At 59.7% G+C, this 27037-nt stretch overlaps 2 protein-coding genes across 3 annotated transcripts in view; one reads left to right on the top strand and one right to left on the bottom strand.

Moving 5' to 3' along the window:
- BCAR1 (BCAR1 scaffold protein, Cas family member) overlaps positions 1–21322 on the top strand; it is a 36844-nt gene extending 15522 nt beyond the window's left edge. Inside the window, exons 2-7 of one of the 2 annotated variants that reach the window (XM_023202449.2) lie at positions 6651–7271; positions 13241–13402; positions 13577–13693; positions 14443–15540; positions 16471–16560; positions 20329–21322. In XM_023202449.2, the coding sequence (XP_023058217.1) occupies positions 6726–7271; positions 13241–13402; positions 13577–13693; positions 14443–15540; positions 16471–16560; positions 20329–20841 (2526 nt within the window). In that variant the 5' untranslated portion in view covers positions 6651–6725 and the 3' untranslated portion in view covers positions 20842–21322. The remainder of the gene's footprint in view (positions 1–6650; positions 7272–13240; positions 13403–13576; positions 13694–14442; positions 15541–16470; positions 16561–20328) is intronic. The other variant, XM_023202448.2, reaches the window with a different exon arrangement.
- Positions 21323–25193: 3871 nt separating this feature from the next.
- LOC111536153 (chymotrypsinogen B2-like) overlaps positions 25194–27037 on the bottom strand; it is a 3361-nt gene continuing 1517 nt past the window's right edge. Inside the window, 4 exon segments of the mRNA XM_026456451.1 lie at positions 25194–25355; positions 25869–26002; positions 26475–26736; positions 26887–26965. Of these exon segments, the coding sequence (XP_026312236.1) occupies positions 25194–25355; positions 25869–26002; positions 26475–26736; positions 26887–26965 (637 nt within the window).

The raw sequence follows: 27037 nt of genomic DNA, 5'->3' as shown, positions 1-27037 counted from the left end.
GGGGGACCACTATGCTGTTTTGGGATTATCAACTTGGTAGGGACCCTCTGGTTCCAAGGCTATACCTTTGTGGCACTCTGCTGGTATCTACTGTCCCTTTAGTAGGTCCTACCACCCTTTTCTCCTGAGCCTGGACAACTTCTTCCCTTGCCCTCAGGAGCCCACAGCCAGCTGAAGCAGCTAGAACCAACCAGCAGGGGAGGTGCGCTCCAGGGGGGCTTCTTGGAGGAGGCAGTATTGGAGTCAGACTTGAAGTGTGGGGCATGGGGGTTGGGTCATAGGGATGTTTGTCCAGCAAAGACACTGGGCAAGCCTCTTCTTCAGCCCCCAGAAAAGGGGCTGCAGGGTGGTCTCCCTGTAAGAGTGTGGCGCTCTGCCCTCTGTCAGGCCCTTCCTGACCCTCTGAGTACAGGAGAGGCCCTGACTCCACCTGCGTCTTGCTGCCCTGACTTCCTCCCACCTCTAGGTGCTAGTCTGGGGCAGAAATAGGGTGAAGGGGTGGGTCCAGCCTCCTTGATGACACAGTTGGGGTTGGAGGTGGGAGCTACCCCTATTCTGGGCCTGGTGCTGTCTCTGAAGTCAGGGGTCAGCCTCACACTGAACTCTCTGCCAAAAGTCCGAATCACAAGCATGAGCTCCAGCAAGTCCACTTGAGTGAACCCCGCTGATCCTGCCTGCAGGGGTACAGGCCTGGGGCCTGCCAGCTGTCCCCACTGTCCGTGGGGTGTTTTGGGTTGCAGGTTCCATGTCCTGAAGCGAGAGGGCCCTCCCTGTGCCACCTCCTCTGCCCAGCCTCTTAGGGACAGTGCCTGGGATGCCCTGGCAGGAGGAGGGGCTGGGGCGTGCTTCCAGACCATAGCTGGCCTGGGCATAAAGGCATCTGCTGTGGCGCTGCAGTGAAAACCAGGCTGTGCTCTGTGCTTGTGTCGGGGCACCCTTGGCAGTGGCTACCCCACAGGTGGCTTTTTATTCCCTCCTGCTGCTGAGTGTCACGCGTGGGGCTGAGGGCCTGCACACCTTCCCTGCCTCATCCTCTCCGAGGTTTCACGCCCTACTAAGGCGGGCAGGACAGGAGCCATGCTCCCCTGGGGTGGCTGTGGACCGTGGGCCCCGCACACAGGCTGTGTGATCTGCCCATGCCCATGCTGCCTGCCACCCGGGCACCCAGGACTTGAGCCCAGACCCTGGCCACCCAGTTGTCTGTGGGAGTATTAGGGGAAGATGCCACTAAACTGGGAGGTCCTGGTGTTCCACCCAGGATGGGGACGTGGAGGAGGGAAGAGGAGGTGCCCCTCAGAGCTTGAGGCCAGGGCCAAGTGGGGTGATCAGGACCCCTCCAGGTGGGTCCCGGGTGCGGGTGGCCAGTTGGGCACACGCTCATTGGGCCTGCATCCGTTGGCCATGGAGGCTCTTTGGGACAAGCAAATAGAATGCTCCAGAAATAAACTTGGCCCAAGTTTGTGACGGTTCTGGGTATGAAAGAAACCAGTGTTTCCCAAGTGCCTGCTGTGTGTGAGGCTCTGTGCTGGGGCGGGTGCATGTGTGTGTTGGGGGTGTGGACAGGAGGGGTGGGAAAGGCCCGTGACATTTCCTCTCATGGTTTCCACGAACCCAGGCATCACCCCTGGGTGGAGATAAAGTGGAGCCACCCAGCTCTACTGTGTCTCAGCACGGGGTTGGCCTCTGCTGCTTCTGGACTCAGTGACCCTGGACTGTCAGGGAGCTTCTGAGCCTTGTTTTTCCTGTCTAATAAGATGGAGGTATTTCTGTCTTATGGGGTTGTGTTGAGGGTTAAATGAGCTGGTGGCTGTGAGGGAAAGAGCTCTGCCTCCGGCAGGGAGGAACTGTGCTGTTCTTACTGTTGTGAACCTAGTGACAACTGTGGTGGTATTACCCGTTTCCTTGTCTGCCCCCAACCCCGGGGTCTTGGGCAGAGACCAGGAGTTCTTGCCATTTTCTCCCAGCTCCCACCTTGTGCTGGCTTGTGGGTGCTGTGCTGAGGTCACATTTGCTGGGTGAAAGGGTGCAGGCCAGATGTGAACCAGGCCTGGCAGAGAGGGTTTGGTCAGCGGTGATACCTGCGGTGTTCTCTGCAGTTGGCTCGGGCTGTTCCCGCTCCTGAGAACTCCTCGGTTGTCCCTTCAGGCACCCAGGGAAGGCTCCTTGGAGCAGCAGCATCTCCCCTTACCACTCCCCGACACCAGCTTCCCCCCAACCCAGAGTCAGAGTTTGGGGACAGCCACAGCATGTCCAGGGCTTCCAAGGCAGCTGGCAGAGCCAATGAGGAGAACCCAACACCCATCCGACGGCTGCAGCTCTCCCTGACGTGTGCCACCCACAGCCCTGGTCCCAGCCGCTCTGCTTCTCAGGGCCTGCCTGCCCAGCCCGGGTGGATCTGGTGCCCAGGCAGGTCCCAGGGACACAATGAGGGCCATTCTCAGAGCCAGGCAGAGCCTGTGGGGCAGTCCTGTCAGCTCCCATGTACAACAGCTGGGATATTGTTTGGGGAGTGCTGGCATCAGGCTGGGGATCTCCTCCTCTGGCCCTGCCCTCTGGGATGAGCGAGCCGTCAAGGGCCTTCCTAGGTTCCTCTGGTGCACATATCCTGGAGCTACCCTTCTGAAGGAGGTAGACTTGTCCTCTTGTCCCAGGTGCCTGGGGTCCAAGGGTGTGAATCGGGCTATGTCAGGACATGCTGGGTGGTACTGTGAGGTGGGGGCCAAGGGAAGGGGGTGTCCCAGGAGGAGCCTTCCTGGACGGGATGATAGTCCAGCAGGTCCTGAAGTGGGAGTGGGGTGTGGCAGGAGTGAGGTACCAGAGACTCAGCAGCCTCCACTGTGTCTTGGACACAGGTGACTGACAGTGTCCACCTGGACTGGCTTTGCACCCCATCTGAGGTCACAGTTGTATCCCTTGAGAACTTGGGCAGGAGCACCTGACTGGCCCAGCTTGGGTCATGCCCTAGGCCCAGCAGTGCAGGAGGCCAGGAAAGTAGGCTTAGGGAGACTGGCCTCTCCTCTAGTTTGGAGCATGGCAGGGGTTCCGGGAGAGGCCGCTGGGGGGCCTGCGAGCATGTCCAGAGCAGGAATGCTTGAGGTGGTGTGCGCTTTGCTCGTCTGGGCTTATCTGGCCATGGGAAGCTGGTTGTGTGGATGACGTTCACTGAGCTGTGCACGCATCATCCATGGAGTCTGTGGCGTGAGTCCTTCTGCCACTCCAGGGTCACAGCCTGCCTCCCTGCTCCAGCCCCCTGGCTGAGGCCCTTCCTCTGCCCTATGCTCTTCCCAGACAGGAATCCTGTGGAATGTCGTCTCTTCGGGGAGGCCGTCTCTGAACCTGTATGCAAAGGCCTTCTCCCACATTATTTTTGGCACCCCACTTTCTTCCCCATGAGAGCAAATTGTTTGCTGTCTTTCTGTCCCACTACAGTATAGGGCCGGTTCAGACAGAGGCCTTGTCCACTAGGCCTGCGCTATCTCTGCGGAGCCCGGCCGAAGCAAGGGCCAGGCGAATCTTTTGTTAAAAGAACAGTGTGCACTGGGCACAGGGGCTCACGCCTTTAATCCCAGCACTTTGGGAGTCCGAAGCTGGAGGATCACTTGAGCCCAAGAGTTTGAGAACAGCCTGGGCAACATGAGGAGACCCCATCTCTACACAAAATTAGCTGGGCATAGTGGTACGTGCCTGTAGTCCTAGCTACCTGGGAGGCTGAGGTGGGAGGATCGCTTGAGCCTGGGAGGTGGATGCTGTGAGAGCCATGATCGTGCTAATGGGCGATAGAGCAGGACCCTATGAAACCAGGGCTGTCATCCAGCAGAGAGGATCTAGGTGCTCAGAGAGGCTAAGGGATTCGCCCGAAGTCCCACAGCGGGGCCCAGGTCTGAGTCTTAGCTACTGCCTAGTGAGGAGGAAGGAGTGCGTGTCCTTGGGGAACAGACGGGGAGGCAGAGAGACCCAGAGAGGCGAGGCCCTGGCCAGCTGGAGTGGTCGGTTGTGTACCAGCAGCAGCAGCGTCCAGAGCTCAGGCTGGGCGGGAGCACACCAGCTGACGCAGGCGGGGGAGCTCCTGGTGCCAGGCGCCTGGTGCCACGTGCCCAGCCTGTGAGGTGCTTCCCAGCCTGGCTTCCGTGGCCCCAGACTGGGCTGCGGCCAATCAGTGAGCTCATTCCAGGAAGGGTTGGACCTTGAGGCCAGAGGCCACAGCCGCTCACCTGGGGCGGACTTTCCCTCCCTGCCGGGCCCTTCCCTCTGCAGAGCCCTCGGCCTCCCTGCCTGTGCTCCCTCAGTCTTCCTGAGTGCCTGGCCCTGCCTGGCGGGGCCTCTGCCAGCCTTTCCTGGGCTGCCCTTCTAGGAGGTGAGGGGCCTTCGCAGGGCGGTCCCCTCTGTCTAAACCCCCACCTTCTCTGACTTGGCTGGAGGGGAATTTTCCTGTGACTCACTCTGCTGGCACTTCCTGTGGTCACCAGGGCAGGGGCTGGGGGACCTGGAGGGGCAGCTCTATGGTGTGTAGGGTCACTGGGGGAGGGTGACCCGCCCCCTGATGGGCTGTGATTCCCAGAGGCAGGCTGCAGACCATATTTGGGAAATGCTTGTCTTGCTGGCTGCCTGGGATGGGGGCCCTGAGCACGGGTGGGCTGCAGGACAGCCCCCACCCTCCCGCTCCTCTGTGGGGCTCTGGCCCCTGACCTGCCGCAGTGCCTGTCCCATTCTGCCTCAGAGCCTGGGACACAGTCCACTGTTTTCTTTTTTTTCTTTTTGCGTATTTTTTTCAGCCCCAAAGCAAGAAACACTCATTCCTGAAAAACAGGAAGAGAAAGTGTCTCCATTGTCTCAGATATCTCTGGAGTCGTCCTGACCCTCTCCTGTCTTTACGTTTCACAGGATGTTTTCTTGAGGCGTGCTTTTCACTTGAGTTCCTTTTTCATTCTGTTGTAATTGTGGTGTGAACAGTGTTGCAGCCATCCAGGGCCTCTGCCCTTGCGCTCACCTTGGCTCTGATGTGACTCCACCTGGGCCTGCCTTCTCCGAGCTGCCCCCTGGCCCCTCCCTTGGGCCTTGCTCCTCCTGGCTCCCCACACAGTAGCCTCTGGCCCTTTTAGGGACTGGAGGCTCCTAGCTGCTCTGGAGAAATAGGTCCCAGCTGATGACGCCCACCCAGGGCAAATGAGCCGTGGGGTCTGCATGTCTGCTCCTGGGACCTGGGGTACCTACTCTCTACTCAGGCTGCTTACCATCGCCCTCTGATGCCGGCCAGGGAGACGGAGCTCAGAGGGGTCTGTCAGTCCCTGCTGGTGTAGGGGAGGCTGGGCCCTAGGGACTTGGAAGAGGTGTCACCCCCACTCTGCCCCAAGGCCCAGGCTCCGGCTTCCTGTTTCTGCCCAAGGAGGCGTGGCCCTTTCTTCCTTGTTTCACTCCTTGCCGATGGAGTCCAGAAAATGGAACTTGGGCCCAAGTGGGGATGGTCACACAGCTACTGGTTGGCCAGAACCGAGGTCCCATTTCTGAGTCAGTCTCCACCAGGCTGCACGTCTAAGACCCCAGGAGACTCCAAGGAGGGACTCTGCAGGGCAGCCCAGACCTGAGACCAGGCTGGTGGGGTGGCTGGAGCCCAGTCGGGTCACCACGCAGCCGGCCTGGCACTTTTCTCAGACTCGACTTCCCTGTGTGTGAAGTCTGGGGCCCCTGTGGAACCCATGCAGCCTTCGGCCGCCCTAGGAGGGGCTGCAGCCCTGGCCTTGTCTCACCCCGTGCCTCCCTCACACGTGCCTTCTGCTGGAACCGACCACACCCTCCAGCCAGGGACCCTCTGTCTCTCTGGGCCCATCTTGCGCCTGGCAGCTCGATGGGGTGGCAGCAGCAGCAGGGGCGAGGACGCATGGGCGTGGCGGGAAACTGCGAGGCCTCCCTGCCTGGGCTCTTGTGTCCCAGCAAGGCTCTGCACCTGCCCTCACCATCGCCCTCATGCCTCTGATCCAACAGCCTCTTCCAAGTCCCTGTCGGATTGCTTGGCTCCTGGGCCACGTGGAGGACGTGCCCTGCCCTGGGAGGGTTTGCTGAGGGCAATGGGGCCAGGACCGGGAGGGCGTGCCTCCTGTTTGCTTCCCAGCCTTGGGGAAGGTGTTTGAAGTTTCTAAATTAATTACTGACTTTTTGGATTTTGGGTAGATGGACTTTGTTAAGGAAGCTTCCTTTCATTTTTGTTCATTTTTTATCCTAAGAAGCTGTCCTTTTTGTCAGATTATTTTTGTGCATCTCAAGAGAGAACCATTTGCTATTTGTTTTAACTTGGCAGCATTGTCGTCGTTACTGCCGCTCTCCCTGTGTTGTTCCAGGTAGCAGAGTGGCCTTGGGTGGGGCTTTTAGGGGTATCTTGAGGGTCATCCCTGGAGTTTTGGTGGTGGCAGTGGTCAAGAGGATTTTGAGGTGCTCTACAGGTGCAGTTGAAAGAAAGGCCAGGATCAGCTGGGCCTTTCTGCTGGGGAACAGGTGGAGACATTGGAGGCAAAGGCACAATGATCTCACCACAAACTCCACTAAGCTCTTTTCCCAGTGTCAAAGCTGGGCACCTCCCCAGATGGGGCAGGAGCTGGGGATCCCCCGACGCCCCATGCACATCCTCCTGGTCTCACACCTGTGTCCTCTCTCCCCAGAACGTGCTGGCTAAAGCCCTCTATGACAACGTGGCCGAGTCCCCGGATGAGCTGTCCTTCCGAAAGGGTGACATCATGACGGTGCTGGAGCAGGACACGCAGGGCCTGGACGGCTGGTGGCTCTGCTCGCTGCATGGGCGCCAGGGCATCGTTCCTGGGAACCGCCTCAAGATCTTGGTGGGCATGTATGATAAGAAGCCAGCAGGGCCTGGCCCCGGCCCTCCCACCATCCCGGCCCAGTCTCAGCCTGGCCTCCATACCCCGGCGCCTCCAGCCTCCCAGTACACGCCCATGCTCCCCACCACCTACCAGCCCCAGCCTGACAGTGTCTACCTGGTGCCCACTCCCAGCAAGGCTCAGCAAGGCCTCTACCAAGCCCCGGGTCCCAGCCCTCAGTTCCAGTCGCCCCCAGCCAAGCAGACATCCACCTTCTCGAAGCAGACGCCCCATCACCAGTTTCCCAGCCCCGCCACAGACCTGTATCAAGTGCCCCCAGGGCCTGGAGGCCCCGCCCAGGACATTTACCAGGTGCCACCTTCTGCTGGGATGGGGCATGACATCTACCAGGTCCCCCCGTCCATGGACACACGCAGCTGGGAGGGCACGAAGCCCCCGGCAAAGGTAAGGCTGTCCTGGCACAGTCATGCAGCCCCACGGGTATAGGCCCAGGCCCTGGTTTCTGGGCACAGAAGGGCCCAGCCACCCTCAGTCACTGGCCGTCCAGGCGTGGCTGTGTGTTTGGTCTGGGGTCAAAATGGGAAGTGAGTGTTTGGGGAGTGTTCATTTGTCTGGGGAAGATGGATGTGAATGGACCCAGAGGAGAGACGCCCAGCTGGCCTCAGCCAAGCCGATCTGAGTAGCGGTGTCACCACAGGGATCAGAATGTTGAGGCATTCCAGCGGGCAGGCAGGGCTTGGCACATGGGCCCCTGCGAAGGAGAGGCCAGCTACTTCATGTTCACGCCCTGCCCTCTGGGTTTACGTGTCAGCCTCTAGATGGGGTTCCAGCACATCTTCTGACCGCCCCTGCCTCCACGGGCCAACCCCTCTCCTCTTATGGGGGATGCTAGGGTCCAGTGGGTGCTTACGGTGATCTGGATGTGACTCCTGGGAGGACACTGCCCCTGGAATTGCTAGAGGAGGGCTACTCTGAGAGCCTCCTGAGCTCTTGCCAGTGGGATGCTGGGCCTGGGAACAATACCTCTGGCCTCCAGACCCTGAGCCCACTCCCCAAGGCCACAGGCCCCCTGCCTCCCAAGCTCAGCTGCCCGTAGGAAGGAGTCAGAACTGGAGAGGGCGGCAAGGGCCACTGGCTGCAGCAGGAGCAACCTTTTCTCACCTTTGATTGGTCCACTCCCCTTGTGCCAAAGCCCCCTCGAGAGCTGGGGTGTGGAGTTTCCAGGCCTAGACATGGAGAGGGTATCTCAGGGTCTCTCGTCTTTTCCTGCCTGCTTCTTAGGGCTCACCAGGAGGACCTGAGAAACCCAGCCCATGCTGCTGTCTCAGCACTCCTGGGGACATAGCAGCCCAGGCTGTTTGGGGTCAGCTTCCCAGGACCCAGGCCAAGCCTTGTTTTTGCTGTGTCCCGTCTAGAGCCGCCTGTGTCTGGAGAGACACTGGCCAAGCGGACACTCAGCCTAGGGCTAAGGTGGAGACATTGGTGCCAGCTGGGCAGCAAGTCAGCAGGGAGTCACCTCCACCCCTGCCATGGGTGGCCTGGTACCCAGGAGGTGTGGCCGGAGGACACTGGCAGGTGGGACTCCATGGACTTGGGCCACCAAGCCTGGCCACCAGGGGAACCTGGGTCACTGGCTCCCGCTTCCTGCTCTACCTGCTCCTTCAGCCATCTGGTCAGACGTGAGCCTGGCTGGCATGAGGCTGCCTGGGTGGGGCCGCTCCCACACTGGCTTTAGCAAGAGGAGCAGGGTCCTGTTACCCCTGGGGAGGCGGCAGGGAGCAGCGTCCTGTGGGGGAGCCCCAGACCATGGTCCATGTATACCCACACTCCACACAGATGAACACACGGGCATGATACCTGTACCCCACAGGTACAGACACCCATGCACACACCATATGCACGAACACACACACGTGCTACCTGAATGTGCATGAATATATGCACATATCTGCATCCCATACCCCACAAATGGACACACGTATACGCCCACACATGCACACATCATATGCATGAACACGTGCACACCCAAACCCCGTATGTGTAAACACGTGCATACACACCCCACACAGACACGTGTACGTCCACACATACAAAGCATGTGCACCCACCAGTATCCCACAAACGTGCAAAATGCATGTGCATATGCACACACACACACACAGTCCACGCTCCACATGCCCCAAGGTCAGGCACACCCCCTCTCCTCCTCTCCTGCCTTTGCAGTGAAGCTTGTCCTGGTGCAGCTGGAAGCCCTGTGGGCCGCGGAGCAGCAGCGAGACCCCAGACAGAGCCTGGCCTCGAGCCTTTCTTTTGGCAGCTATTCTGTTTCCCTCTCTGGCAAGGGGCCTGCTCTCAATTGCATCAGGGGCTCAACCAACTGGGTCCTTCTCCGTCCATGCCCACTGGTAGAGCTGCCCAGGCCTGTGCCCCAAAGGCCCTGACCTGGCTGATGGCCCAGGAAGGAGAGCCCTACGTCCTGGGCCCAGTTGCTCTCCCCTAGGAAACCTCCCCCAGTCTTGATTGTATCTGCTTGTATTTTATGGTCACAAAAGCAATGCTTGTTTGCTGTCGAAAATGCATAATGTATGGAAAAGTCTGGAGGTGAAATTTTCCAATCGCTGCCCTGTGTTTCACAGATTTGTACATGTAGTTTTGCATTTCAAAGTTGAAAATCCAACATTAGATATCAAAAGAATTTTGTTGCATTCTTTTTTTTGTTTTTTTTGAGATGGAGTCTCACTCTGTCCACCAGGCTGGAGTGCAGTGGCGCAATCTCGGCTCACTGCAAGCCCCGCCTCCTGGGTTCACGCCATTCTCCTGCCTCAGCCTCCCTAGTAGCTGGGACTACAGGCGCGGTGGCGGGCGCCTGGCTAATTTTTTGTATTTTTAGTAGAGACGGGGTTTCACCGTGGTCTCGATCTCCTGACCTTGTGATCCGCCCGCCTCGGCCTCCCAAAGTGCTGCGATTACAGGCGTGAGCCACTGCGCCCGGCTTGTTGCATTCTTAAAGCTTCTCCCTAAGCCGCCTTGGACTTCGCTGGGTTGCCCCCTCTGCTGGAACAGGCCCTGGGCAGTTTCCAGTTGCTCGTGTCTTCAGTACAGTGGCACGGCAGTAACACCTGGCTGCGGGACATCTGTGTCCGAACCTCCATATCCTCCCCTTTAAGCCTCAGGCCTGCCCCTCAAATGCCTGGGAAACTGAGTCTCCCAGTTCCAGGGTAGTGGTTGGCTGGACTGACAAGGAGCCCTTGCCAGGACGGCGTGTGGGCGGGATGGACACTGGCTCTCAGGAAGCCAAGAGGGTGAGTGACAAGGGTAGTGGCCAGGAGCGTCAGACCCCTGGGGCCTGGAGCAGGGTCCAGCGGGTGCTGAGGTGGGAGCCTGGTGGCCCGTATGGCTGGGGGAGAAGTGAGGGCCACACCGGCATCGAGACTCTTTGGGCCGGGTGTGGGCTGTAGGAATCTGAGGGCGTAGGCTCTTTCATGGGCAGGTGGGACTCCCCGGGGGAAGGCATCTGTGGGAGGTCACTCAGGTCATGACCCTGGTCAGTGCCCAAGGAGACAGGCATGGCGTGGGGTCATGTGTGCACGCGGTCCTTTTGGGCCTGAGTTTCACCCTCCTCGCCCTAGAAGCTTCATCTTGCCCCAGGCCCCCATGTGCTGGGACCTCAAGCCGGGGGGCCTGGAGCTGGGGAGGGAGGGGAGCGGGCTGTGGTGTTGGCCCCTCAGGCCACCATGACCCAGGTCGGGTGAGCCCCTCGCACTTGGGTGTGTCCCGGTGGCTGTGGTCACAGCGCTCCTGTGGTGCTCCATTTCCCGAGGAGGAAACGAGGCTCCTGAATGGGGACCTGGGGATGCCAGAGCCAGGAGCCAGCCCAGGTCAGGGGTGACACCCATTTTGCAGAAGGGGGAGACCAGCCACTGAGCTCCAGGGTGGGGGCCCACCTTGTCCCCTTCTTCCGACCTGACGCCTGCCTCTTGGACCCTGACCGGGAGTCTGGGATGTGTTCCTGAGCTCAGTCGTCCCCCTGCTTGATGCCTGATCCTAGGGGAGGAGAGGGGCAGCACCCTGGCCCTGGTGTTGCTTGGGTTCTGTGCGTGCACCTGGCAGTTGGCCTGTGTTGTGTTTTCTCTGCTTGTATGAGGCGTGTGTGTCAGAGACCATGTGGGTCTTTTTTTTTTTTTTTTGTTTTGAGACGGGGTCTCGCTCTGTCACCCAGACTGGAGTGCAGTGGCCAGATCTCAGCTCACTGCAAGCTCTGCCTCCTGGGTTTACACCATTCTCCTGCCTCAGCCTCCCGAGTAGCTGGGACTACAGGCGCCCGCCACATCGCCCGGCTAGTTTTTTGTTTTGTTTTTTTTTCCTTTAGTAGAGACGGGGTTTCACCGTTTTAGCCAGGATGGTCTCGATCTCCTGACCTCATGATCCGCCCGTCTCGGCCTTCCAAAGTGCTGGGATTACAGGCTTGAGCCACCGCGCCCGGCACCATGTGGGTCTTATGTCAGTGTCTGTGCCTCTGTCCCCTCCTCCTGGGCTCTGGCTGTGTTCCCCTAACCCCCAGGGGACCTCCAGGGCCTGCTGGTGGGGTCTCAGGTGTGTAGCAGGGTGGCCTGTGATTAGCAGTGTCATTCGCCTAACGAGCTTTTTCCACTGGTGGCTGCCTTGCTCTGTTTTTCTAACAGAAACATTTGGTCACTGTGGCTGCCTGCTGCCACCCGACTCAGCTCCAAGAGTGGCAGGCGGCTGTTTGCCTAAGGAGGCTGGCCCGGGTCCAGCTGCACCCCTGGGCCTCACCGCATGAGGTTGGGACGGCCACCGGCGGGGTGCTCTTGGAGGATGCTCACGCCTCCCTCCTGCTGGTGCTGGGTCCTGGCTGAGCCTTGGGGCTGGGTCCCCACCTGCCTTTCGGAGGCTGGGAGGCCTAGAGAAGCCTTAGGCCATGCCTCAAGGCCCAGCCAACCTGCCACGTCCCTCCGCCCCGCCTGCCCCACTGTTGGCAGGTCCCCGCGTCTAAAAATAGTTCTGGAGGCGACTCAAGTCTGGAGCGCGTGGAGGGAGATGAGTCTGGAGAGGCGGCCGCCAAATCCACTCTCAGACACACTGGAGGGGGGTGGCCCCGCAGAGGCCCCCAGCTGGAGACCCAGTGGGCCCAGCTCTGCTGCGCTGCGGGGGGCTCTGCCAGGCCTGGGGCTGCTGGGGGGCGCTGGGCGCCTCTGACGCCCCCATGCCCTGCACCGCCTCACAGCACCCTCAGTGAGCAGGGCTGGCTGCCTGCCTGCATTGGGAGGGCCTCTCGGGGTTCAGGGGCACTGGGCCCGAGGGAGAGGCTGCTTTGGCTCTGCTGCCTTGGGGGATGTGCAGGGAGGCCCTGAGTCAACCCTGTCCCAGACATCCCCTTTGATGAGGGAACAAAAGGTCTTTCAGTGGAGAGAGCTGAACAGGGAGCCTGGTGGTGGAGGCGTGTGGGCGCAGTGTGCCAGGGGCTGGAGAATCCCACCAGGGAGGCCTTGTCCTCCCCAAGGCAGGGAGGCCTTTGGGGAACGAGGCTGCCTGGCATGGCCCCTACCCCCTTCAGGCCATTGCTGGTGAGGGGCAGCATGGCCCTGGGCAGGCCCTTGTGCTGCCTGCCTTGGCCGCCCCGGGCTCTGGACCAGGGTGAGAGAGCCTGGGGAGGGAAGGGCTGGCCCTGGACCTGCCTCCCCCACTAAGCCTCATCCTTTCAGGTCGCTGGGGATCTTACCTGCTGCAGGCAGCTCCCCCGGGGCAGGCGCGGCAAGGCGGGGCAGCCTTGGTTCCAGCTGCTGTCCCCCCCAGCACACGCTCAGCTTGCCCCTCTGCTCCTGTCCTCCAGAGTCTCCCCATGTTGTGCTGTGGGGCAGGGGGTGCTAGGCTCTGTCTGGTCCTGGGCTGGACGCAGTCCCCTGCTGGGCCGATCCTTCTGAGGAGGCTACAGCTGGGTGGTGTGGGCAGCAGGCTCCGAGGCCTCCGACGTGACCTCTCGTCCTGCGGGGCTGGGCGCCCCAGTCACGGGGGGTTCCTTGCCTGTGGGTAGTGCCCTCCAGAGCCAGGGCCCCAGCCCCTCACCCCACCGGTGTCCCCCACCGTCATCAGCTCACACCCATACTCGTCTGTGGAGCCTTCCGGGTCAGCAGGCTGTAGAGATGGTGGTGTCCTGGCCCAGGACTGGGCCGCTCTGAATAAAACCCGGGGTTCTTGCTGTACCCAGCACTGCGTTCTGCTGGAGGAAGGTCAGAGGGTGCAGAGGGGGTAAGAACTGGCATCCTTGGGGAGCCGCGTCCCTTCCACCTGGTGTGCCCTGCCCACCTCCCAAAAGGACGTGGCTCCCAGGTGTGAGTGGAGCCTCCCTGAGGGCCGGTTCGAGGGCAGCAGTGAAGTCAGCTCTCTGCTCCCAGGTGGTGGTGCCCACCCGCGTGGGGCAGGGCTACGTATATGAGGCCGCCCAGCCGGAGCAGGACGAGTACGACATCCCGCGACACCTGCTGGCCCCGGGGTCACAGGACATCTATGACGTGCCCCCGGTTCGGGGGCTGCTTCCCAGCCAGTATGGCCAGGAGGTAGGTGTGGGGTGTGCAGCAGGGGGAGGGCAGGGCGGCGAGTCTGTGCCTCTGCTTGACCCTGGGCAAGGAGCTGCATCTTCTCAGCCCTGGCCAGGCCTGGGGGCGGTGCTGCAGGGTTTCTGCCTTTCCCATTCCCCCGCGCCATTAACCCTGCACTGTTTCTGCCCCCAGGTGTATGACACGCCCCCCATGGCTGTCAAGGGTCCCAATGGCCGAGACCCGTTGCTGGAGGTGTATGACGTGCCCCCCAGCGTGGAGAAGGGCCTGCCACTGTCCAGCCACCACGCGGTGAGCAAATGCCAGGGCCAGGCTGAGACTGTGGGGCGTCTGGGTGTGTGCACTGGGGTGCTGACCAGTGTCTTCAGGGCTTGGGGTGGCGGCAGGAAGAGACTGGCTCCAGACCCGAGTTCTGCTCCTCACTGGATCGTTGACACAAGAGGAAACCGAGCTCTCTTTTGAGCCTCAGCTTCCTCGTCTGCAGAACCGCCTGTGGCAAGGCCTTCCCCATGAGCTCCTGAGAGGGTATCTGCAAGGTGACCACAGGGTGTGTCATGTCACCTGAGATACATCCAAGAGTGAAGGGGGGACTAGTAATTATGTGGGAGCATCAGGGACAAACCAGGACTGTCCGGGGCCAACCAGAATTTGGTCCCCGATAATACGCGCAGAGCTCAGTCACACGCCTGCTGCAGAGTGGAAAGTTCACACGTGGTGGTGGTGATGAAATCATGATATGATGGTGGTGGCGGTGGCAGTATGAGAGCTAACCTTTCAGTGAGTCTGAGGTGACACAATTATGTGAATTAACACGTGTAATTCCTTGAGAGGAAGCTCTCCCACCTTCAGGTACAGCGGTGGTCACCTGGCTCTGGAGCCGGCTCGTCCCAGAGCTGTCATGGATGGGAATCGTGAAGGATGTGTGTGCCGGGGCTGTGTGTGTGCCTGTGTGTGTACATGTGTGTGGCTGGGTACTGCCCCCAGCCTCTGGGGTGGGCAGATGGACGGATGGACAGCCTTGACTGCCGCTTGTTCTCCAGGTCTATGACGTTCCTCCATCGGTGAGCAAGGATGTGCCTGATGGCCCGCTGCTCCGTGAGGAGACCTACGATGTGCCCCCCGCCTTCGCCAAGGCCAAGCCTTTTGACCCCGCCCGCACCCCACTGGTCCTGGCTGTGCCCCCTCCAGACTCCCCGCCGGCCGAGGACGTGTATGATGTGCCGCCCCCGGCTCCTGACCTCTACGACGTGCCCCCTGGCTTGCGGCGGCCTGGCCCAGGCACCCTGTATGATGTGCCCCGTGAACGGGTGCTTCCTCCTGAGGTGGCCGATGGTGGCGCGGTTGACAACGGTGTCTATGCGGTGCCTCCCCCAGCTGAACGTGAAGCCCCGGCAGATGGCAAGCGCCTTTCGGCCTCCAGCACTGGCAGCACACGTAGCAGCCAGTCTGCATCCTCCTTGGAGGTGGCGGGGCCGGGCCGGGAACCCATGGAGCTGGAAGTTGCCGTGGAGGCCCTGGCACGGCTGCAGCAGGGTGTGAGCACCACCGTTGCCCACCTTCTGGACCTGGCAGGCAGCGCCGGTGGGACTGGGAGTTGGCGTAACCCTACTGAGCCACAGGAGCCGCTGGTGCAGGACCTGCAGGCTGCTGTGGCTGCCGTCCAGAGTGCCGTCCACGAGCTGCTGGAGTTTGCCCGCAGCGCCGTGGGCAATGCTGCCCACACATCTGACCGCGCCCTGCATGCCAAGCTTAGCCGGCAACTGCAGAAGATGGAGGACGTGCACCAGACGCTGGTGGCACACGGTCAGGCTCTCGACGCTGGCCGGGGAGGCCCTGGAGCCACCCCTGAGGACCTGGACCGGCTGGTGGCGTGCTCGCGGGCTGTGCCCGAGGACGCCAAGCAGCTGGCCTCCTTCCTGCACGGCAATGCCTCGCTGCTCTTCAGACGGACCAAGGCCCCTGCTCCGGGGCCCGAGGGGGGTGGCACCCTGCACCCCAACCCCACTGACAAGACCAGCAGCATCCAGTCACGGCCCCTGCCCTCACCCCCTAAGTTCACCTCCCCGGACTCGCCAGATGGGCAGTACGAGAACAGCGAGGGGGGCTGGATGGAGGACTATGACTACGTCCACCTGCAGGTGGGTGCCGCCTGCCCGGTCCCGGCTCCTCTTCTGCCACACGGGGCTCCCGCACTTAGGGGGAGATTTGTTCCCAGCTGGGCCTGGTCCCTGGCAAGGGCCTGTACCCTCCTCTCACTCTGACCTTCCTCACCCCACAATGGCCCCACGTGCTAGCGTGGCCGTGTCATCGAGTCCTTCGTTGAGTCCCTCGGGCTGGTGTCTCCGGTGACCAGCAGCAGTGACTGTTGTGTGTTGGGAGACAGATCTGCAGAAATGTGTACGCAGAGAAAGATCCTCCGAGGGTGGGGGAGCAGCAGGAGGTGGTAGGAGGTGGCTGGGACTGCTCCTCCCGGGCCAGGCCCTGGAGCAGAGGCCTGGGTGCCAGCCGGGTGGGAGTCCCGGTGAGGAACATTCCAGGCTGAGCTGGGCCAGAGAGGCATCCGGGGCAGGGAACAGGTGGCCAGGCCTTTAGGCCAACAGGGAGAGATTGGGTTTGATTCCTGGTGTGGGAGCCTAGGCAGGCAGGGTGGAGCTTGTGGCCTTTCTGCAGGTGGCCAACCCTATGCCCAGTCTCTTCCTGGACTGGCAGGCGGTGAAAGGGGCGGCCAGGGCTGCTTCCTAGGAAGCCACCTTATCTGTCCCTGCATGTGCCAGCCTATGTATGTGTATGTGGGGCGGTCCCCACATGGGCCAGCTTGAGGGGGTGTGTGTATGTGTCCCCACGTGTCAGCCTGGGGGATGTGTGTCTGTGTCTGCGTCTGCCCCTGCATGTGCCAGCCTGTTTTGTGTGTCTGTGTGTGCGTGCGTGCGTGCGTGCGTGTGTGCGTGTGCGCGCGCGCGCAGCACCACCTGGTGGCCACTCAGCTCAGTGCGCCCCCACGGGGCTGGCCTGCTCTTCTGGCTCAGAAGAGAAGTGGCCTCAGTGCAGCCCCTGTCTCTCCCCTCCAGGGGAAGGAGGAGTTTGAAAAGACCCAGAAGGAGCTGCTGGAAAAGGGCAGCATCACGCGGCAGGGCAAGAGCCAGCTGGAGCTGCAGCAGGTGAGGCCCTGGAGCAGAGCAAGGCCCTGCCTTGCCCACTGACCCCCTGAGCCCTCAGCTCTTGCCCCACAGGGCCGACCCCGGGTCCCCAGCTTCTCCCCACACATTGTCTGGTAGTTCTCAGAGCTGGGCCCAGCCCACCACCCCCCTGCCTCCTGACCATCTTCATCTTTTCATTTGGTTTATTTTAAAGTTGTCAAGAGTAATTGTTGGAGACATTTAGGGCGTTAGAGAGTCGGGTGAGAGCAGAAAATAGACCCCTCACAGCTGCCATAGGCTCAGCACGGGGCTGGTTCTGTCTTGCTCCTTCCTCCAAGCTGCTCCCTGCATGTCCGGGATGGTGTCCTGTGGGCATTCGACTCTTCTGTCCCAGCATCTGCCGTGGCGTTAAGCATTCTTTGTGGATTCCTTCAAAGACCACATAGCATCTATTGAATGTTTGTATTGTACCCACACTTCCTTAGTAGTAGTTTTTTTTTTTTTTTTTTTTGAGACAGAGTCTTGTTCTGTCACACAGGCTAGAGTACAGTGGTGCAATCTCGACTCACTGCAGCTTCAACCTTCTGGGCTCACGTGATTCTCCTGCCTCAGCCTCTCCAGTAGTTGGGATTACAGGCGCCTGCCACCATACCTAGCTGATTTTTGTATTTTTTGTAGAGACAAGGTTTCACCGTGTTGCCCAGGCTGGTCTCAAACTCCTGGGCTCAAATGATCCACCTGCCTTGGCCTCCCAAAGTGCTAGGATTACAGTGTGAGCCACCACATCTGGCCCCTTATTATAAATACACTGCTGTGTTTATATGCTGACATATTATAGACTTTTCTTCATATTTTGAATCATTTCCTGAGGGTAGGAAAGAGGTATGTAAAAAAATATTAAGGGAGCTTTATTCTGATTATGAAGATAATTTTAAAAGTGAAAATACAGGATAGTACAAAGTGAACATAAAAATATCACCCGTCAAAGCTCCCTCGCCCACCTTCTGGGCGTCAAGGAGGTGGCAGAGGTGGGGACCTGAGACCCACGACGCACAGCGGCGAGGCTGCAGCTGTCTCATGAAAGTTCGGTGAGGATCAGTGAAGAGTGGAAGATGCCCGGGGAGTACCTGGCACATAGAGACACTCAGGAGAGGCCAGACATTGACGTCTCAGAACGGTGGCCGGGTGGGAGGGCTGAGGGCTGAGAAATTACCTGTTGGATACAGTGTACCCATATAACAAAACCTAACTGTACCCCCTGTTAAATCTCTTACAACACCCAAGAAAGGAATACATGTCACACCTGTAATCTGTACACTTTGGGAGGCTAAGGCAGGAGGATCACTTGAGGCCAAGGGTTTGAGACCAGCCGGGCCACATAGTGAGACCCAAGTCTCTATATATTAATAAAAATTAATGGCTCACAACTGTAATTCTAGCACTTTGGGAGGCCAAGGCGGGCAGATCACTTGAGGTCAGGAGTTTGAGACCAGCCTGGCCAACATGGTGGAACCCCCATCTCTACTAAAAATACAAAAATTAGCTGGGTGTGGTGGCATGCGCCTGTAGTCCCAACTACTTGTGAAGCTGAGGCGATAGAATCATTTGAACCCAGGAGGTGGAGCTTGCAGTGAGCCAAGATCGCGCCACTGCACTCCAGCCTGGGCGATGGGTGAGACTTTGTCTCAAAGTAAATAAGTAACTAATAATTGTTTTAAAAACCTGAATGTCGAGGCGGGCGGATCACCTGAGGTCAGGAGTTCGAGACCAGCCTGACCAACATGGAGAAACCCCATCTCTACTAAAAATACAAAAATATTAGCCGGGCATAGTGGCACATGCCTGTAATCCCAGCTACTTGGGAGGCTGAGGCAGAAGAATTGCTTGAACCCGGGAGGCAGAGGTTGCGGTGAGCCGAGATTACACCACTGCACTCTAGCCTGGGCAACAAGAGCGAAACTCCATCTCAAAAAAAAAAACCTCCTGAAATATCAACAGTATATATGTCTATATCTCCGTCTGTAGAGAGAGAACTCTGGGATCGCTGTGTTTTCAGAAGTGGTCACGTGCTGTATCCTTCCTGTGCGTGCCTCCAGCACTGTACCAGTTCCCTGCTGTTGGACACTTAGGCTGTTCCCAGAGTTTTACTTTTGTGAACAATGCTGTGACGAATACAAGTCTTTGCACTTATCTGATCAATCACTTAGATAACTTGCTAGAAGCTGGATTAAAGGCCAAGAATATATGTGAAAAACTCTAAAGATGTAGAATTCCAAAGCCAAGGACATAAAGTCCATGTTAAATGCAAGCCCATGGAGACTTACTCATGAGAACATCTATTGCCCCATTTTTGTATCGGTGAAGAATCTGAAATCTCCACCCGCAAAGTGTCTAATAGGAGAGTATTGGTTTAATAAAGTATGGACATTTGTGCAGTAGGATATTATATAACTATTAAGAGTTGTCAAAGAATAGAAAGGGCTGGGCACAGTGGCGCACGCCTGTAATCCCAGCACTTTGAGAGGCAGAGGTGGGAGAATCATCTGTGGTCAGGAGTTTGAGACCAGCCTGGCCAATATGGTGAAACCCCGTCTTTACCAAAAATACAAAAATTAGCCGGAGGTGGTGGCACAGGCCTGTAATCCCAGCTGAGGCAGGAGATTCGCTTGAAACTAGGAGGCAGAGGTTGCAGTGAGCTGAGATCATGCCACTTCACTTCAGCCTGGGTGACAGAGCAGTACTCCCTCTTTATAAAAATAAAAATAGTTTTGGGAAAAAAAAGACCCACAGAGCTTGTTGCCTGTGCTCCGTAGGGCTCACTGCAGCCTCGACTTCCCAGACTCAAGTGATTCACCTGCCTCAGCCTCCCAAAGTGCTGAGATCACAGGCATGGGCCACCTCACCCTGCCTCACCAGAGCTTTTCAAAGAAAAAAAGTCGAGTATGTATCTCACTGGCTAAGAGAACGGAGAGATGAAGGATTTCACCAAATAGCTGCCTGAGGGGGACAGTGCCAGGTTCTGAGTGTTAGGAGGGGAGGTTTACTATTGGTTTTGCTCATTGTGGCTTGGAGCTTCGCGCCTAGGGTGGGACGGAGCTTACCTGTCCTGAGTCTGGGTGTGGCTGGTAATTTCCGGGGCCACAGTGGCTTAGTGAGGACACGTCGTCCCCTTCAGCTGACTCCTAGGCACAGGAGTGGAAATGTTAACTTTCGTGTGTGGTTCTGGAAGGTGATGGTAGCAGAGGTTCTATTTAGGGGCGTTGGATTACAGGTGATGTCTTCCTTTTTTCTGTTTAATATATTTGAATCTTTTTATAATGTGTATGTTACTTTTGAACTAAGGAGAAAATTTTTTTAACTTTCTGTTTTGAAATATTTATAGATTCACAGGAAGTTGCAAAGATAGGGTCGAGGGATCCCCAGCGCCCTTCAGCCAGTTTCCCCAGTGCCACGTCTCAAGTCACGTGGGACAGTACCCAAGCCAGGACGGTGACCCCCCCCCCCGCCCCCAGGCAGCCACATTTCTGTTGTCCATCTTGTCCTTTCAAAACTGTTCAGGTCACGGAGTCTGATCTTTGGAGATTGGTGGAAAGGTAACTGAACAACCTCCAGAAGACTGGCCATGGGCCGGGTCCCGTCCCCGGGAGAGGAGACTGCGTTTCCCCACAGTCCCGTGCACTCTGAGTAGCAGACCTTTTAGAGAAGCCCAGCCCAGGGTGCCCAGGTCTTGGCCTGTGGTTCTGACTCGCCCGAGAGCCTAACCCTGCTCCTGCTTCCCTCCCGCCCCAGCTGAAGCAATTTGAACGACTGGAACAGGAGGTATCGCGGCCCATAGACCACGACTTGGCCAACTGGACACCAGCCCAACCCCTGGCCCCGGGGCGGACAGGCGGCCTGGGACCCTCGGACCGGCAGCTGCTGCTCTTCTACCTGGAGCAGTGTGAGGCCAACCTGACCACACTGACCAATGCCGTGGACGCCTTCTTCACCGCCGTGGCCACCAACCAGCCACCCAAGATCTTTGTGGCACACAGCAAATTCGTCATCCTTAGCGCCCACAAGCTGGTGTTCATTGGGGACACACTTTCCCGGCAGGCCAAGGCTGCTGACGTGCGCAGCCAGGTGACCCACTACAGCAACCTGCTGTGCGACCTCCTGCGTGGCATCGTGGCCACCACCAAGGCCGCCGCCTTGCAGTACCCATCACCTTCCGCTGCCCAGGACATGGTGGAGAGGGTCAAGGAGCTGGGCCACAGCACCCAGCAGTTCCGCCGCGTCCTAGGCCAGCTGGCAGCCGCCTGAGGGCCGTGACCCCAGGAGGGAGGCGGGAGGGGCATGGTGGTCCCAGCTCCCTGGCTCCCATCTCAAGAGTCGCTGCGCCACAGGCTTAGAGACAGGACCCCAGCTCTGCCTTGGGCCTGGTGCCCTGGATGCCCAGGAATCTGTATATATTTATGACTGGGCAGGGTGTGGGGCCGTGCCTCCCCAGGAGCCGAAGCCCATGGGTCGGCCAGTGGCCTTCCCTAGCATGCACCACGGGCCCGGGGCGGGTCACCAGGCAGGGTCTGGAGTGTGAGGGCCCTGCAGCCTCCAGGACCTCTTGCTGCCCCGAGGTCTGAGCCTGGCCCCGTGAGGGAGCCGTGTCCCCTGACAGGGCCAGTGCAGTTCGGTGTGTCCTCCGCCTTACCAGGAGAAGACCCTGAAGAACTAGAACTATTTTTCATTATTGGTTTTCCAATCATTTGACTAATGGTCCATTTAAATAAAGTTTTTAAAATGAAGAGCAGCTGCCTGAGGGTGCCAGATGAGAGCACCCCGGGGCAGGTGACGATTCCAGGGAAGGCACCCGGGGGCAAGTGCCATGCATGGCATCTCCCAGGAGGGTGGAGGAGTGGGTCTCTCCAGAAAAAAAACAAGGGACACTGAGGCCGGGTGCCTCCTGCAGGTGGGGTGAGGCCCTGGGAGCCAGGGCAGAGCCTGGGCCCAAGAGAGGAGTTGGGGTCAGTGTCGGAGCTGCAAGGTCTGGGGCCCAGAAGGCACAGCCTGGGCATGGCCCCCTCGAGCCCTAGGGAGCTGCCACAGCAGCGAGCACCTGCCCATGCCCACAACTGGCGTCTGGAGCGAGGGCAGATCGGGGCAGGAGCAGCTGCAGGAGGGGACAGGTTGCTGTGAGCTGAGGACACCATCAGGGGCCGCATCTAGAACTCTGTTTAAAAGAATCATCCCAGCCTGTGGAACTCCCGAAGCACACGCAGAATTACTCGTGGATCTGGCCTCCAAGTTGGGAGGGAGGGGCCTGGAGAAGACCTTTGCCCTGGGCAAGTGTGTGTCCCCTGTGGCTCCCCCACCCAGCAGCCCGCAGCCGAGATGGAAGCTCCAGGGTGCCCAGAACCCATGGTGCTCCTCCCAGCCCTGACCATCGTGCATGTCAGCGTGCGCCGTGGCTTCCCCATCTCTATGAAGAAGGGGGTAGTACTGGGTGATCCTCAAGCCCTCCTGATCTTACCTCTACAGAGGGGCCCCCATGACAGCATCTGTCCCCTCAGCTCAGCCACATCATGCTCGGCCTTCCCTCCTTGGTGAGGACACAGAAGTAAAGGTGTATGCAGTTGCTCTCAGTGGCTTTGTGTTGTACACAGATGTGGGGTAGGGAGGGTCTCAGCCTCCACAGCGTCCCAGGAATGACCTTCATGATGTGGGCATCCACGTCCGGTGAGAACGGGAGGTGCTGGTGCTGGTGCTGCTCCAGGACACGATGCCCTCCAGGGTCCCTCCTGGCAGCCAAGGGCTGCGGAGTTGCCCTGCAGGAGGGAGAGGATGTGTCGCCAGGCCTGAACTGGGTGCCGGGGCCTGGGAGACGCTGACCTGGCGGAGTCCAGGGAGGGATGCAGAGAAATGCCAAGCATGGGTGCAGGGGCTGTGCCAGGGCCCTGAGGCCTGGGTTCATGTGGCAGCCCCAGCTCTGCCATGCACATTCCTGGAGGGAGCTGGGGCAAGTGGCTTTCATTCCTGCCGGGGCGCCATTCGTCCTGTGAGCTGACCTTCCAGCTCGGGGCTGGGGAGAGGAGGAGGTCCCCAGGCAGCCTCACCTGCCTGGTTCAGGAAGCTGTGAGCCTGAGGCCTGGCCCTTGTAAGGCCTGGGAAGGAGGCAGAGAGGAGTGGGGAGCCCAGACCTCCATCGGGACGGGGGAGTCCTGGAGTACACCGAGAAAGGAACAGGACTGGGACTGGACAGGTGAGTCTGTGGAGACTGATGGCGAACAGCCCGTGGCACGTGATTTTTAATGATTATCTTTCCACGTTTTTCTACAATGAGCAAAACTTCATCATTGAAGACACCTGTCAGGATGCTTGCAGACGCTTTAACACTTGGGAAGGAAAAGACAGCTGGGAGAGGCAGGTGCCCATGGGCCCTGGCAGCCAAGGGTGCAGGGTAAGGCCCAGGCCAGCTGGGCAGGGGCCCCTGTATCCACTCACCTCCTCTCCCAGAGGCTGGTTTGTCCCATGGTGGCGTCACGAGCCACCTCTGCCTGCCTGTGTGGCCTTGCGTTAGCCATCCTTAGCACCTGGAAGGCCTCTGGGTGAGAGCCAAGGTCAGACGCCCCGGCCACCACACGGCGGCTCTTCTGGAAAGTGAGGGTGGCAGACGGTCCTTGCGCTCGTGGGGGTTCCTGGGAAGTGGCCAGTGGGGGTGAGCCCCGCTTGGCCACTGAATCTCATGGTGATCTCAGGGCATCCCTTTCTCACTTGGGTCTCAGTTTCCCCACCTGCACAGTGAGGGCGCAGGACCTCCCAGGTTTGCCCAAGCTGTGATCCGGGTGGCCTGAGGATGTGCAAAGGTGGAGGTGGGGTGCACGGCCTGGGGTGGGCGTCTCCTGCAGGCTCTGCCTGTGGCCAGGGAATGGGGGTGCTGGTTCCGCAGCCTGCAGTTCATTTCTGACCCTTTTCCTGCTGGTTGCAGGGTGTAGTTGGGGTTGGGAGGAGGGGGTGAGTGCCATTCCCTGACACCTGGTGGGTCCCAACTCCTCAAGCTCACGCTTCACCTGACCCCTAGTGGGCAGCGGTGACCACCCAGCCCCTGCAGAAGTGGAAGCCAGTTTTGCACTGGGAGGATAGGACTGGCAACTCCCACAAGGGCAGGAGGGACCTGAGGGGCGAGGGCTGTGTAATCCTAGCACTTTGAGAGGCTGAGGCAGGAGGATCACTTGAGGCCAAGAGTTCAAGACCAGTCAGGCCACATAGTGAGACCCAAGTCTGTATGTATATATTAATAAAAATGGTTTTAAACTTCCCCCCACCTCTAGTTGGGCCACCACCCAGGGGCCCCCGCACTGCATGGGCAGGACCCCACTCTGATCCGCAGGGACACCTGCCAGGAGCTGGGGACGGTATCCTCCCCATTGACGCCCTGCATAGGATGCTGAGTCAGGGTGGATGGTGGGCACCCTGCAGCCTGGGGTTGGGGCAGGGCAGCCGGCAGTTGATGGTGTCCTTAGGTGCCACTGCAGTGCCCTCAACCCCCTCCCCTGATCGCTGTGCACCCAAGGGAGTGTCCGTCCCTCTCCAAGCCCCAGGTGCTGTGACGTGATGGCTGGATCTCCCTGGGGCCCTGTGCTTTCATGGGCTCTGAGTCAGTGACTGGGGTGGATTGGGGTGTGGGGCCTGGGGACACACAAACCCAGGAGGCCGCCCAAGTGCAGAGGGTGCAGGGGCTGGGGGTGGGGGGTGGGCAAGAGGTGGGATGCAGGAAACCTTCGGGAGGCAGAATCTGCAGGGTGTGGGGGCTAAGGAAGGGAGGAAACAGATGCCCCAAGCATGGCTGAGGGAGCGGGGGTAGTGGCCAGAGGGGTGGGAGCCAGCTGGCAGAGTGTGAGGAGGAAGGGGAGGAGGATCTGGCCATGGAGGATGTGGTGCCCCCGTGTAACATGCCACAGTGCGATTTTTTGCTTCTGGACATTTGGGGCTGGGGATGGGCGTGTTTGACCTGGGGCTCCCAGCCTGCCTGAGCCTCGAACTTTCAAGAATCACTGCAGAGAAAGGGAAGCCCAGCGATCCAGAGAAAGGCCATGGGGTGTCAGAAGGACCCCATTCTGTCCCCTGAGCCCACCAGTCATGGCCCACCTCGCCACCACCCCCCTCATCAGCAGTCCTTGCGTTGACAACGCTCCTGGCTCCAGCACGTCTGGCAGCCCTAGGAGTGGCCGTGGGAAGATTCCCTGGAACCGCAGGTGTGTGGGGCCAGAGTGAGTTCGTCCCCCTTACTGCCCACGCCCTCTTGCAGGGCCCTGAGCAAGGGAGCAAGGGTGGGTGGCAAGAACCCTGCCGCCCGGGGGCAGGTGCTGAGGATGGGGGCCAAGGTCCTCCCGGTCCCCACCAGCCACATCCCCCCTCTGTCTCTGCACCCCTTTTTATCTGCCTGTGTTTCTGGCTACTCTTCGGGAAACAGGAGCCTGAGTGGTGGGAAAGGCGACTAGGGAAGGGTCCTCCCAGACGCCGCCCATGCCTGGCCTAGCCCAGCCCAGCCCAGTGGGGGCCCAAGTTCTGGAGCGGAGTGAGGCTTTGGAGGCCCCAAAACAGGAGACGGACAGCACCGACGTGTGCTCCACGGGTTGATTGAAGTTCTGTGGGGAGCAAGGTCTGAGGGAGCCACGGGCTCAGTTCGCAGCCAGGATCGCCTGCACCCAGGGTATGAGCTTGGTAACGTGGGTGTACACGCCAGGGCTGGAGGTGGAGCAGGTGCCACTGCCCCAGGACACAATGCCCACGAGGGTCCAGGCTCTGTCCTTCTGGCAGACCAGGAGGCCGCCGGAGTCACCCTTTGGGAGAGGGAGAAGGGGACTTGGATCTGGCAGCGCAGACAGACTGGTCCCAGGGGCCACTGGACATAGTTCCCAGAGTCCAGGCCAGGACCCTACACACAGCAGCGACTCAGCATGTGCTGTTGCCTGGGTCAGGAAAGACTCCAGCAGTTGCTTGTGTGGTTCATGCCCCTGCAAGCCTGAGTCACCCCGGAATGGGGCCCTTTAATGGAAGCTTAGTAAAGCTGGTTTGACCAGTAGGAGGAAGAGCCTGGTGGGGCTTGCCAAGGGGTCCTTGTGAGGGAGGAAGGGCTGCTGGAACCCGCTGGCCTGCTGGGATCCACTGCCCAGGTTGTGCACTGCACAACTCCAAGGGCCATTGGCTCTGACATTGGCCATGGAATTCTGCAACAAGGTGACTCTGACATCAGGAAGGAGTAAGGTTAGCAGATGAGGGCAGAGGGGGTGGGGAACCCGGGCCTCCCCTGCACCCCACTCGCCTGGCCAGGGCCTGGGCAGGGCCAGCCTCACCTTGCAGGAGGAGACACCGCTGGCCCCGGCAGAGATCATCTCATCGGTGATCTCGCTGCCCCAGAACTTCCTGCATTCGGCATTGGACAGGAGGGGCAGGGCCGCCTGCTGCAGCTTGTCAGGGATCTTGTTGGCTGCAGGACAGGAGGAGGGTCAGGGCCCCTGGGCTCACCCAGCCCACTTAGGAGGGAGAGACCCGGGGCCGACACGCCTGCCCTCCCCTGCACCATCACCACGATGTTGGGTACGGCCCCTGGAGCCTCAGAAGCACCTGTGGGACAAAGGGGGCCTCGGCCCTGCCCGGGTGGGAGCCCCGCACTGCGACTCCAGGGAGGTCAGCCAGGGCAGGGCTCACCCGGCCGGGTGCGCTCAGAAGCCCCCTGTGGAGGCTCCTCGTGATCCGACCTAGATTTTATTTGCATTTGGGGAATTTTAAACTCAGAAGCCCCCTGTGCAGGTTCCTCATGATCCGACCTGGATTTTATTTGCATTGGGGATTTTAAATAAAGGGACAGTTAAGAACGTGTTGGAATTTAGAGCCAAACGGTCACGGGGACTCCACGGCCAGGCAGCCCCGACCCCAGAGGCAGCCCCGCGGCCCCTCACCGTTGTACTTGGTCTTGCCCCAGCCTGTGGTGACGCACACTGTCCCCGCGGGGAAGTCATCGTCGGCGCTGGGCAGGCACACGGCGGACACCGTCTGGGAGAAGACGGTGGGTGTGGCCAACTTCAGCAGGGTGATGTCATTGCGCATGGTCAGAATGCTGAAGCTGGGGCTCCTGAAGACCTGGGGGTGGGGGCCAGAGTGCCGGGGTGAGGCCCTGGGAGGAGGCAGGACCTGCAGGCTTCGAGGACCCAGACTCCTTCCCTGGTGCCCGTTAAGGAGCAGTCCATCCCCAGGGCCGGAATGGGAACCACGAGGCCGACCCGGCCCCACTGGGCACTTGTCCCTGAAGCAGCCGAGGGCTCTCCCCCCATGCCCACTGCCCCTACCCTCTGCTGCACGGGGCCTGGGTACCTTGGCGATCTTCAGGACCTGGATGTTCTCCTCATCAGAGCCCTGGTCAAACTCCCCGACCACGACCACGTCGGAGGTCCTGGGCAGAGCGTTGTGGGTGAGAAAAAAGAACATGCCCTGCTCCCCTCCCACCCAACCAGGGCTGGAAGCA

This window comes from Piliocolobus tephrosceles, chromosome 17, assembly GCF_002776525.5.
Source record: "Piliocolobus tephrosceles isolate RC106 chromosome 17, ASM277652v3, whole genome shotgun sequence".
NCBI lineage: Eukaryota > Metazoa > Chordata > Mammalia > Primates > Cercopithecidae > Piliocolobus > Piliocolobus tephrosceles.
The sequence above is the reverse complement of the archived record's forward strand: the minus strand, read 5'-3'. Positions and strand labels throughout refer to the sequence as shown.